Source organism: Bos grunniens, chromosome 14, assembly GCF_055505025.1.
Source record: "Bos grunniens cultivar Pamir isolate PY7600 chromosome 14, Bosgru_T2T1.0, whole genome shotgun sequence".
Classification (NCBI taxonomy): Eukaryota; Metazoa; Chordata; class Mammalia; order Artiodactyla; family Bovidae; genus Bos; species Bos grunniens.
Genome location: NC_141178.1, coordinates 51506352 through 51519579, shown reverse-complemented (window position 1 = coordinate 51519579; position 13228 = coordinate 51506352). Strand labels below are relative to the sequence as shown.

The window sequence follows — 13228 nt, the reverse complement described above, 5'->3', positions numbered from 1 at the left end:
ATCTGCCTTATTTTTTAACCACATACTTGATTTGTGAGAAATTTCTATTTCTACAAGAGGTTTCATTATCTGTTTTGCAAAAGCATGGCCATCATGTTCAGGAAGCTGGGTTTTTTGAGTGGTTGAGTGTGAGAGAGGATTAAAGCAGAATTCTTAGAATCCATCTCTCTACCACTGGGGCTTTCCTAGAATCTATCTACCTAACTACTTCTTGGTGCAAGCATTAAGTTATTTCTGTATTATTTATATAATTGTTAAAAGGATGATAAAACTTTCAAGTAAGCGTGACAGAAAAGATCCTAGGAAATTATCACTAGTTACTCCTTGGAAGGAAAGTTATGGCCAACCTAGACAGCATATTAAAAAGCAGAGACATTACTTTGTCAACAAAGGTCTGTCTAGTCAAGGCTATGGTTTTTCCAGTGGTCATGTATGGATGTGAAAGTTGGACTATAAAGAAAGCTGAGCGCTGAAGAATTGATGCTTTTGAACTGTGGTGTTGGAGAAGACTCTCAAGAGTCCCTTGGAGTGCAAGGAGATCCTACCAGTCCCATCTTAAAGGAGATCAGTCCTGGGTGTTCATTGGAAGGACTGATGTTGAAGCTGAAACTCCAATACTTTGGCCACCGCATGCGAAGAGTTGACTCATTGGAAAAGACCCTGATGTTGGGAAAGATTGACGGCAGGAGAAGGGGACGACAGAGGATGAGATGGTTGGATGGCATCACCAACTCGATGGACATGGGTTTGGGTGGACTCTGGGAGTTGGTGATGGATAGGGAGGTCTGGCGTGCTACGGTTCATGGGATCGCAAAGAGTCAGACATGACTGAGTGAACTGAACTGAACTGAACAACATAAAGATGCCTAAGGATGTCTACGCTTTGCAAAGAAAACTGGGAAGGGATAAAACCCCACAAATAACATCACCAATGTTCTACTTTTACCACTTAACAGTGAAAAAGTTTCACTGCTTAATAATGGTTGAAGTGAACTGAAGTGAAAGTTGCTCAGTCGTGTCTGACTCTGAGACCCCGTGGACTATACAGTTCCTGGAATTCTCCAGGCCAGAATACTGGAGTGGGTGGTAGCCTTTCCCTTCTCCAGGGTATCTCCCCAACCCAGGGATCGAACCCGGGTTCATTGCAGGCAGATTCTTTACCAACTGAGCTATCAGGGAACCCTTAATAATGGTTAGACACCTTCAAAACATTAGACACCACCAAAACAAATCATATTTCATTTGCTTTATTTCTCTGATTTTTATTTCATTTTTTAGTATTTCTGTATTGTAGCAATCAATGTTAGCAATATCTAATAGCTAAATAAAGTCAACTTTCTACTATCTATCTATAAATAGATAAACCATTTCTAAGCCTAGAGTGACTAATCTAGAAGACAGTAAAAATAGGTGAAATTATTTCTCCAGTCACAAGGCATAAATAGAAGAGGAATTTGGTCTCTGAATCTCTCTCCAGGAATTGGTTTCCAGAATCATTCTGCCAGTTTTATTTTTTAAGTCAAAGAAAATATTTATTCTGTAACTGTCTAATATGTAACCTAAGTACTATGTTCAAAAACTTTTGTAGATTATGAACAAAGCGATTAGGGTAGTTATGAAACAGCAAAAGGAAGCACACACGCACACACACAAAAATATTATGACTCATTAGACCAGGAAAATTGTTTAAAAGTAATTCTACACTGGGGTTAAGCTAATAGGATGTGATACTCATAACTTTCCCTGTGAAATAATACACAAACTATTCACACTTGGCAACATCAAGATAAAACATTCAAGAGAAGTTCAATTTTAAAGGACATCAATAAAAAATAAAAATAAAAAATAAAAAAAGGACATCAATTATTCTACCTGAAAAGATTAAAATGAGGTGTGCCAAAGGAAGAATTTGAAATTGTTCAAAATTTATTTTATTTGAATAGAAACTACAGATTTGAAATTAAGAGAATTATCAGTAGTTCTATAAAATTTTTTCTAGCAAAACCACTTCAACTTGACAGTTTAATTTTAAATTAAACTGCATCAAGCCTAAGTATTTTTATCATAATCAAAAAATACATCTTTATTATACTGTCTTGACAGGATAACTGTGTATTTGCATTTTTTTAAGTTCAATCAAATTCAAGGCCTGAAAATTTACCAGCTTGATTTAGTAAAGTGAAATCAGGCCACCCAGTGGTTAACATGATGTACTGCATACATGAATATCTTAATTTCAAATCTAGACTGCAACCTAGCATTATTATAGTAAGACAAATTGGACTTCATCTGACCATGAATAGCAATAATGAAATATATACTGAAGGGAGTTCTACCTAGCGATCCATAAACAAAAACAATGCGAGAACATTTCTATTTTATTCCACTAGCATGTGTATATTTTTAAATGAAGAAAGATGATTACAAAGAGTTCAAAATAGGAAATATATTAAAAGACTTATAGACCACAAAATCCAAACCTCTTATATTGAGACAAAAAACTGGGATATAGAGTTTACTTGCTTTCTCCAAATATTATCGCTAATTACAAAGTTGATTAAACATATCAGTTCTCATATTCCAGTATTCTTTCACCCATGACACCCATCTCACTAGAAGCAACACAGTAAAATTGCTTCCTACGCACACGCATACCCCATGGAAAAATATCTTCTAATTCAAGAGAGTTGGCTTTTGTCTTTCCAGTTTACTGTAGTTGCCAGTCATCTCAAGGGTAAAAACCTGAATCTGTTACTACTTAAATACATCTTCTAGCTTCTAAATGACATTTCTTTAAGCTAATTTTTAAGAGTGGAACTGGCTTTTAAAATCTTAAATTACTTACTTAATACATAAGTATGGTTAAAAATCACGTACACATTGATAACATATATACCAATTTTAGTACTGCCTGTAAATTATGTCATTATAACCCCCAAAGGGACCTAAAACTATTTAAAGTCACAACACTAAATAAACTTTTTCCTCTATGTCAATCCAGACCAGAGATACTACAGCTATCTTAAACAATGATTAAAAGAGCTAATATCCTTCAGCTGTTTCTCCGGGAGGTAACAGTTTTTTACTTTTTTTTTTCAGATCATACAGGAAAGGTTATTACAGGATTTATGCCTGTAGTCTTATGCAAAACTTTTATACAGCAAAGTATAGTTTTCAATCAAACAGTTCAATGGTTGTATAGTGGAGACTTCAAAGTGACTGACTCATGTCCTTTCTCATTCAACTATAAATTAGATTCATAGGTAAAGGCATGAGACTATGCTGAATAAAGATTATTTATCCTTCAAAACATTTCACATTTTATTTTTTCTAGGGCAAATAAGTCATATTTACATATACAAGAAATAGAATTCATAGAACAAAACACATTCAAGGATAAAGGCCCTAAGAAATACACCATTCAGAAATGATAGTTTCTCACATCTACCCGTATATTCACATAGGGAGTGTAGCTTCACTACATTTAATTACTCCAGACTTATGACTCTTTCAATCATTCTGTAATACATTTCAATTAATTTATACAGCTGACAGGAATAAAAGTCAGTAGTACAATTAATATTTAGATCTCAAAGCTCACAATATTGTCAATAAAACAAAATAACGTACACCAGCAAATTAATCATGAAATCGCTTGCTTCTTAGCCTATTATTATGAAGCATACACAAATTATGGACAAAAAACTAACTGAAGAAGGCAGGGTTCTGACATTCAAGCATCCATGTCTAACCATAACTAACTGCTGATGATAGCATTAGCCAAGAAACTGTTTCAAATAAGATTAACATCAATACAGACAAGCAGATAATGCCGCACACTGTATACAAACTCCTGTTACTGAGTTGACAATATTCGTTTGTCACCTTGCTTAAAGAAGGTATGTTTAAAAATACAAAAGAAAAGGCCTAAATCAATACTTCAGTAATTATAGTTACAGGAGCTTTTAATATCTATCTTTTCTGAAGACTGAGAAGTCAGTCAGGTCCTTAATGTTCTAGAGCAGTAATTCTCACCTGGGTGATTTTGCCCTTCAACAGACATTCGGTGGTAATGTCTGAAGACATTTTTTGATTGTCACACCTGGGGAAATGAGGTGTTACTGACATCCATGGGACAGAGGCCAGGGATGCTGCTAGACATTCTACAAAGCACAGGACAGCACTCCCCACTGCCCCCACCACTGCCTTCCCAATACAAAGAATTATCTGATCCCAAGTATCAACAGTGTCTAAGTTGAAAATCCTCTACAAGAGAAGTGTGTGTGTTTGTTCCACTTCAAAAGTTTGATCTCTTCTGTAGTTGGTACAAAATAATAATCTAATAGGGACTTAATTACATTCTATGCTGATTTCTGCAAAAATACCTTACAGACAGCAGATCCTTAATAAATGAATAGAGCAACAAATACTATGGTGTGACTGTTGACAATTTTTAACAGACATCTGCAATGAATGAAGTTACTACTAAATTTCAACTTGGGAAAAACACTTCTAGTTGAGACTTTGAAGTTGTGGATCCAGATAAAACTGTTTGGAAACGCTGTCAAACAACTTTTCATATTTACTGAATAATACTGACAACTAAAAGACACCCTAGTGTTTTTTGTCATATGAGTGATTCCTACACACTAAGTCTACGAGTAGCTACTACAGTGACCTTTAAATAAAACCGAAATGCATAAATTCATCCTAGCAAGTTTTCCAAAACCACCACCACCAAAGAAATGCCCTACCTCTATGCAACCCTCAAGTACAGTCAGAGTCCAACGGACACACAAAATATTAAGTGAATCAAACACATTGTTTTATTTTAAGATCAAGTTACTGGTGTTAACAGTGTGACATCTTCCCAGTAGAAGGAAACTGCGACCATGGGTATGGTAATCACAGTAGACATCAAAAAAGTACTCTCTCCTCAGCTATATCTCAGAGGACTTCCACACCTTTCAAGGTAGCAGAGGGGTCCCCAACCCAGGTATATCACAGAGCCCGTTTGTAACTGGCTCAGGAATCCAGAGAGTAAGAGGCCCTAGAACAGCATTTTCAGGCCGTCCGGGTAGGACACCACCACCTTCCGGTGCGGAGCGTATTCCCTGAAAGCGCACCGACTTACCTGCCAACAAATCCCAAGAAGTGGCTGTGGGACAGTGGGGAGCTGGACATATGCTGGGGGAGAATCGACTCCAAGGAGCCGCCTGGGCATCTGTAACTCACTTTCTGAGTCCGAAATGCCCTGGTCCCCAACTCTCCACACGTCACGGCTGTGCTCTGGCCAGCGGGCCGAGGCGGCTGTAGCGCAGCGGGAAGGAAAACTTCTGCCCCGGCCTCGGAGGGCCCAGGTAGGCGCAGGGGGGTGGGGTGGGGGGGTGGGGGGGGGACTCAGAGGGAAAGGAAAGGGAATCTGAGCCGAGGCTGTGCCCACAGGCCTGGGCGAAAGGGATGTCACCCACCTGCGCGACCTCTTCGCCATCCTTCAAGTACCGCATAGGCGCGGGCTGGGCGGGGACGCGGGTCAGCCTCCTCCAGCCTCGGGCGAATGCTCCTTCTCCCCGACCCTCCCCCGCCGCTTCCCTCGCTCCCGCTCCGAGGCCGACCGAGTGCGGAACGCAGGTCCCCGGCAGGGCAGGACGGAGGGACGGAGGGGCGGACCGCGACCCGCCCCCGGCCCGCAGCTCTGCTTCTTAGCCCCGGCCCTGCCCGGTCAGAGATGCCCCCAACATGTCAGCAGGCGCGCTCCTGCCCTCCCCTGGCCCCTCCCGCCGCCTCTTAGCCTCCTCGCCTCGGTCCCAGCGCGGCTCTGCCGCGGGCGCCGACCCCCGCCCTGTCCCCGCAGCGGGCAGCTCTGCAGGACTCGTAGTCTCCCTGCAGGGTTTTGTCCGCACCGCCGAATCTCGCGCCCAGCCTCCCTCAAGAGCCGCCGTTTGAATCTGCGCACGCGGCCCCGAACCTCATTGGCTGTGGTGGCCGCACGCGGGGGGACAAGGGCGGGGCGGGGAGAGCGCGCGCGACTGAGGGCGGGGCTGGGGAGCTGGAAGCCGGGACTGGAACTCGCGGGAGTCCGGGAAGGAGCTGGGAGCCAGGGGGTGTGGCCGTGGGCAAGGCTCAAAGGTCTTGCTGTGACAGGACCCGGACCGCGCCGAGCGCCGCACCCGAAGGGGCGGGGCGCCAAGGGCCGCGCTGGGGCCCGCTGGGAAAGTGAGTTCCAGGCTCTCCGAGAGGCGTGTCCGGAAGCGGCAGCCAGAATCCAAGCTTCTCCGGGATCGCGGACGGTGTCTCTGGATGTTGAGCAGTACCGTTCACCGCAACCTTCTCTCGGCCAAAGCTCCTCAGTTCTCGGGGGCATCCCTCATCACTAGTTAGGAAGCTCAGTCTTTGGATTTGAGATAAACCTAACCATAAAATTTGCGCGGCCGTGACTGTTTAAGCAAAAATGCGAGCTTTTTTTTTTTTTTTTGCCAGACGTTGTAACTACTGATCTAGTGAAGACTCTGTAGCGGGAAGGAGCAGGAGTGTGACAGGTGAAAAAGTTCTTAGTTGGACACATGGAACGGGAAAGGGAAATAATCCGGGTCTGCGGCTGGCCTTCAAAGTACTTTAATCTCCTCTCCGACTCTTCGGGAAATAACTGCTGCGCTCGGTGAAGGAGCCCTGGTCCAGAAGGAGAATGCAGGAAGACAGGAGCGGACTGGGAATTTCGCCCAGATAAATGAGTAGTCAACGGTAGAAGGTGACCTTCTCTCGCAAGAGAGCCGGGAGGAAGTGGGGAACCGCACTGCAGGACCTTCTAGCAGTTACAACTACTCTAGAGGTTTCAAGTCTAATACCCACGAAATGCTCAGTTCAAGCAGCATGAAAGTAGATTAACTACAGTAACGATTAGAAATGGTAAAGGATGCAAATTGCAAGGTAACATGCTCTACTGCATAGAGCACGAAACCACATGTTAATATTGTAACAGACTTATATTTTGCTATTTTGAAAATTTACGCATCAGTTTTTGCAAATCAGAGATGCAGGTGCAAATGTGTACTAAGAAGAGCTTGCATGCACTACTTTCAAAACTTAAAAACACCTGGCTTTTTATAGTTCCTTTTTCTCAAAGTATGGATTCTGGTAAGGTAAAACAGCCTTTCTTTCAAATCATTCCTTAGTATGTCGCTAGTTCATTTAAAAAAGAAAACCTAATTTAGAAAGTAATGTCTTTTGAAAACAATGTTTTCTTTACTCCTGGGCCATGCATTACTCCGCTTATTTACATCCTAACAAGAAACAGAGTTTCTGCTATATTTTAGGCTGTAGTCGGTTTTATACAGAATACTATTTTAGAGCTTGAAGAGAGTTATTTTAGATTTTGACAGCAAAGCGAATTCTTTTCATTTTAGAGATAGAGAAAAATATAATTCCTCAGAAAGGTAACATTGCAGATTCATGTAAATTAGTTACAAAAAAACAAAATGGGGGCTTCAAGTGGTTCACAGTATTTGAGTACACATACTCAAAGAGTCTGCCTCCAATGTGGGGAGACCCGGGTTCGATCCCTGGGTCGGGAAGATCCCCTGGAGAACGAAATGGTAACCCACTCCAATATTCTTGCCTGGAGAATCCCATGGACAGAGGAGCCTGGCGGGCTACAGTCCACGGGGTCGCAAAGAGTCGGACACGACTGAGCGACTTCACTTCACTTCACTTAAAGATACCATAACCTGTGACTTGTTTTTTTTTTTTTTTTAATCAAAACATATCTTTAATAAATTTACTTCTCAAAACTCAATAATGAGAAAAGCAATAAAAAATGGGAAATTAGGGCAGACACTTCACCAAAAAAGATATACAAATGGCAAATAAGTAGCATGGAGAGGTGCTCCACATCATTAATCATTAGAGAAATGCAAAGTAAAAGCTCAGGAGGTACCATTGAACAGCTGTTAGAATGGGAGGGGGAATGCTGTACTAGTGTTGGTGGAAATGAAGAGGCCGAGCAAATATAACTTTCATACATTGCTGATAGGAACGCAAATGAAACAGCCACTTTGGAAAACAGATGTTTACAGTGGCTTTATTTGTAATCACCAAAAGCTGAAAACACAAGGAACATTGTCACACATGTACTCCTCAGCACCCCAGGAGTTCGTTTTGAATAGTCTGTAAATGCTTCCCAAGTCTTTCCACGGAAGTATAGGGGAAAATACCACACGGGCGAAGGCTGGGGACGAGTGCTGGAAATTTCCTTGAAAACTGTCTTAGTTTTAAAAACTCATTTGTAACTATAAAAATGAGTTTTAATTATGTACTGATTTACTTTCTCACTCCAAATCTTTAAATAAATCGCCTCACTATTGCTAATAGTAAATAAATAAGCAGAAGGTACACCATGCTTATCTTTCACATGACTGTACCAGCTTCTTATCCTAGAAAGGCCAAGTACCCCAAAGATTTGCCAGTGTTAGTGTGAAAAGCTTATGCTGGTTTAATATAGTACCTAATACACTGTAGTTTCAATAGAGCTGTATCAACCATTTCCATGATTAGATTTTTGTCTAACTATTGTTAGCTTGTCCAGCCCCTAGAATAGTGATGTACTCAGATGTGCAATATAACTGCAAAATGAATGGAAAAATATAAATTAAGTACATAAGTAAATATGCTTACCAGGATGCAAAATGTACAAATTAAACCAGATTTGAAATACCATTTTATGACTACTGAGGTAGCAAAATTTTTCTAAATCCTGCCAACAAAGTTTGAATAATTCTTTGATGTATTAAAACTGGTGTAATCCTTTTGGAAAGCAGTACAGAGCAAAAGCCATAAATGTGTGCACAGCCTTTGACAAAAATTTAGCTTTAGAAATATAATTCAATACAAGCAAAAAAGATGGGCTTCAATGCTAATAGTAGTATATTCCATTAGAACCCCAGTTTGGAAGCATTCACATTTTTAGACTAGTTTAAATGGTTTGTCAGCAGTAAAAAAAAAAAAGTATGGCCAGTAAAAAATAGTGTAATATTAAGGCAGTGCCATTAAATGGCTATTACACTACTAGGCCCTCCTTGGTGCTTCACATGCATTAGTCTTAGGTAACATCCACAAGTGCTATAATCGTAACAATCCTATGAGATAGTTACTGTTATTTTCATCCACTTTATAAATAAGGAAAATTGGGTACCAAAAGGTTAATTTGTCCAGGGGCATACCTTGACAGAACCAAGATTTAAATTAGAGCCCAAACTCTAAATCACTCTACTACCTTAGTATCTATGGGCATTCAACTATAAGTATAGTGTAGGTGTAGAGACAGTGTGGTATAGTGCACAGAAATAGCAGCAGAACTGTATAATTAGGATGACGTCATTTACATAAACAAAAACTCAGGGGAGTGTATATGTGAAGATGTGTCTAATAGTCTAGAAGGCAATCTGTGCAGCTCTATGGAAATCACTCTAAACTGTTGAACAGTGTTTTATTTTGCAGAGAGGAATGAAACAGGAACAGAACAGGCTTTAACTTTTTACCACATGTACTTTTGTATGATTTGACTTTGTTTTTAATCATAAATTCCAGGTTTCTTTTTTAATTAGAAAAAATTAGTTGATGATAAACTCTAAAAATTGCTGAAAATCCTAGAAAGAAATAGAACACATATGGTATATAAAACTTGTTCCAGTATTGATAATGCTAAATAAGCAAGCTTTGGCAGAATAATGAAACCATATATTATGTATTCAATATGAAAACCAAATCAGGTTTTGAACTCTATTTTGAGGGAGCTTCCCTGGTGGTCCAGTGGCTAAGTCTATGTATTCCCAATGCAGGGGCCTAGGTTTGATCTCTGCTCAGGGAACTAGATCCCATATGCCCCAACTAAGAATCCATGTACAGCAACTTAAGACCTGGTGCAACCAAATAAATATTTTTAAAAATAAATGTTTTTAATATGTAAATGTATTCTGTACAACGTCTATCTCCCCACTTTACATTTACATTACAAATCTCTACTGTATATTTAGGGTGCTATTTTAAATTTAATGGAAGTTACAAATAGAAACCATACTAACATAAGCAGCTAGAGAATTCTTAGTTTGGCTTTTAAAGGCAAAAAATAAGGGTGGTTGAACTGCAAGAAAGAAATACTATAAGAAAAAAAACATTTTGAAGTATCCCAGTTTCAACTCTGTCTTCCTTGCTTCTATCCTTTTCTGGTAGATAGAATAATGCCCCCCCTACCCTTCCTCGCCCCCCGCCAAAGAATTGATGCTTTTGGACTGTGGTGTTGGAGAAGACTCTTGAGAGTCCCTTGGACTGCAAGGAGATCCAACCAGTCCATCCTAAAGGATATCAGTCCTGGGTGTTCATTGGAAGGACCGATGTTGAAGTTGAAACTCCCAATACTTTGGCCACCTGATGCGAAGAGCTGACTCATTTGAAAAGACCCTGATGCTGGGAAAGATTGAGGGCAGGAGGAGAAGGGGACAACAGAGAGGGAAATGGTTGGATGGCATCACCGACTTGATGGACATGGGTTTGGGTGGACTCCGGGAGTTGGTGATGGACAGGGAGGCCTGGCATGCTGTGGTCGATGGGGTCGCAAAGAGTCAGACACGACTGAGTGACTGAACTGAACCCCCCAAATATGTCCACTTCCTAACTCCCAGAACCTGTGAGCATATTACCTTAATGGCAAAAGAGACTTTGCAGATATAATTAAAGATCTTGACAGTTTGGAATATCTACATGGACCTAGTGTAATCACAAATGTCCTTTAAGAGTGGAGGATGTAAGCAGAAGAGTCTGAGAAATTGAAGATGTTACACTGTTAGCTTTAAAAATGAAGAAAAGGGTCATGAGCCCAGGAATGCAAACAGCTTCTAGGAAGTAGGAAGTCAGGGAAACGGATTCTCCTCGAGGCTCCGGAAAGGAACACAGCCCTGCTAACACCTTGATCTTAGTCCAGGGACATGCTGTCTGTACCTCTGATCTCTAGAACCTTAGAATACTAAGTTTGTATTGTTTTAAGCCACTAAATTTGTGGTGATTTGTTACAGCAGCAGTAATAAAATAAGAGAAATAGGAAACTACCTGCTCTGAAATTTTCAACATTTTTGACCTGGCATAATAAAAATGTTGCTTTCTCTTCAAAAAGTAATCTTTCACAGTGTGTAAATTTTAGCCCTGACTTACAGCAAATGAGCCTACTAGCTGAGGATTTTAAACCAAAGTTAGGAATCCAAGATAAGGGAGAGGGTACTTCCCAAAGGGAAGTCAATTTAGAAAATTTTGGGAAGTCTGTGGTGATTGAAAGTTGTTACTGCCATTCAGACTGCCAGGCCTAGAAACAGAAAAATGAGAGTGAACAAGGAAAAACTATGTTGAGTTCCGGTCAAAGTTCAAACAGGCAGTTAAGTGAAAAACCTGATAATTATTTAAGCCTGGAACCAACTCCTTTTTACTTATAAACCCAAGTATTCAAAGTATGGGGGGATTTTGCACTCTTTTAAAATACACCGACTATACCCAGAAGCGCAACTACTATGTAAACCAGGGCAAGACTGTATTTTACTTTATTCAGACTTAAGAGTTGTTTGCCTGTTTTAGAAAATCACACCAGTGAAGGTATTAAGACACTCAAGACTTTAAGACACTAATACAGCCCACCGGTATCTATTTGCAGCTATTGTCTACATATGTATCAGTTGGATTAGTTGTGCTTCAGAGAGGTTTTATTATAAATCTCTTGTTTCTCATAGGTAGAGCACTCAATTGGCTTTTAAAATTATCTGAATTTTATTTCAGTAGGATATAAGGACTAGAATATATTATTATAAAAGGGGGATACTGGCTCCAGGAGGGTTGAAAATATTTATCTAAATATTATCTGAAATCCATTCATATTCCTCTTGTATCTGCAGTATTTTTGTTCTTTCCTTTCAAACATTTTGTGGCGGGGAGGGAAGCTCATATTTCTTAAAACGTGTCTCGACTACCCAATTAGTCTTAAGTCTTTTCACAATCTAACCTTTACCACCATCACACCATTGAAATTGTGGCTGTAAAAGTCACCAACCCCTATTAAAACCAATGGACACTTGAAGAAAGAAATCTGTTTTGCCTGAACTTTCTACAGGATTTGACGTCGTTACTCCCTTTTGCTTGAAACTTTGGAAGGGATGGGCTCATACCCATGTCATTTGTGTCATCAGCATATGCCGCCAGCGAGTGAGACCACGATGACACAGTCACCAGAACAAGACAGTAACAACTGTTAACAGCTTGTAGTAGAATGGAGGTCTTCAGAGGCTCCACGACTGGCCTTAGGTCAGAATGTATTAGTCACAGAGCACAAGACTGTCAGTTCAGATTTCCAATGTTGCGTGTGGTCATAAAGCTCTTGCCTAAAAACTGAAACGCATAACCATTCAGTTTTTAGCTCATTAATTATATACCACAAATAAAGAAAAGCTTAACATAATGTTATGCCCCGAAAGTGAATTCACTCAGTCATGTCCGACTCTTTTGTGACCCCATGGACTGTAGCCTACCAGGCTCTGCTGTCCATGGCATTTTCCAGACAAGAGTACTGGGGTGGGTTGCCATTTCCTTCTCCAGATCTTCCCAACCCAGGGATCAAACTTGGGTCTCCCGAATTGCAGGCAGACTCTTTACTGTCTGAGCCATCAGGGAAGCCCTAGGTATGATTTATCCCATTTAAATGGCAACTGAGCTCGTTACATTGATGAGTAAATAACAGTAATAGTTACACCAGTGAAAGTCACTCAGTTGTGCCCAACTCTGCAACCCCATGGACTATACAGTCCTTGGAATTCTCCAGGCCAGAATACTGAAGTGGGTGGCCATTTCCTTCTCCAGAGAATCTTCCCAACCCAGGGATCAAACCCAGGTCTCCCACATTGCAGGCAGACTCTTCACCAGCTGAGCCACCAGGGAAGCCCTTAGTATGTCAAGCACTGTTCTAATCATCTGATATGTGTTCACTGGTTTTATCCTCACAAAAACTCCAGAAGCAGGTGTTATTATCATCATCCCAGAGATGAAACTGAAGCACAAGGGTCACACAGTAAAGAGATGCCAGGGCTCAGATCTATAAGGCTATTCACTGACTACTAAGTTAGCAGTCTAACAAAATGGACATTAAGCATATACCTTCAACTTTAAAATATCAGTTGTGTTGATTATTAAGCTATACAAGTGT

At 40.6% G+C, this 13228-nt stretch overlaps 1 protein-coding gene across 3 annotated transcripts in view; it reads right to left on the bottom strand.

The window, feature by feature from the left end:
- Window positions 1-6158, bottom strand: part of MYBL1 (MYB proto-oncogene like 1) — a 37426-nt gene extending 31268 nt beyond the window's left edge. For all 3 annotated transcript variants that reach the window (XM_086336753.1, XM_086336754.1, XM_086336755.1), the window contains exon 1: window positions 5472-6158. In XM_086336753.1, the coding sequence (XP_086192879.1) occupies window positions 5472-5491 (20 nt within the window). In that variant the 5' untranslated portion in view covers window positions 5492-6158. The remainder of the gene's footprint in view (window positions 1-5471) is intronic.
- Window positions 6159-13228: the final 7070 nt, after the last annotated feature.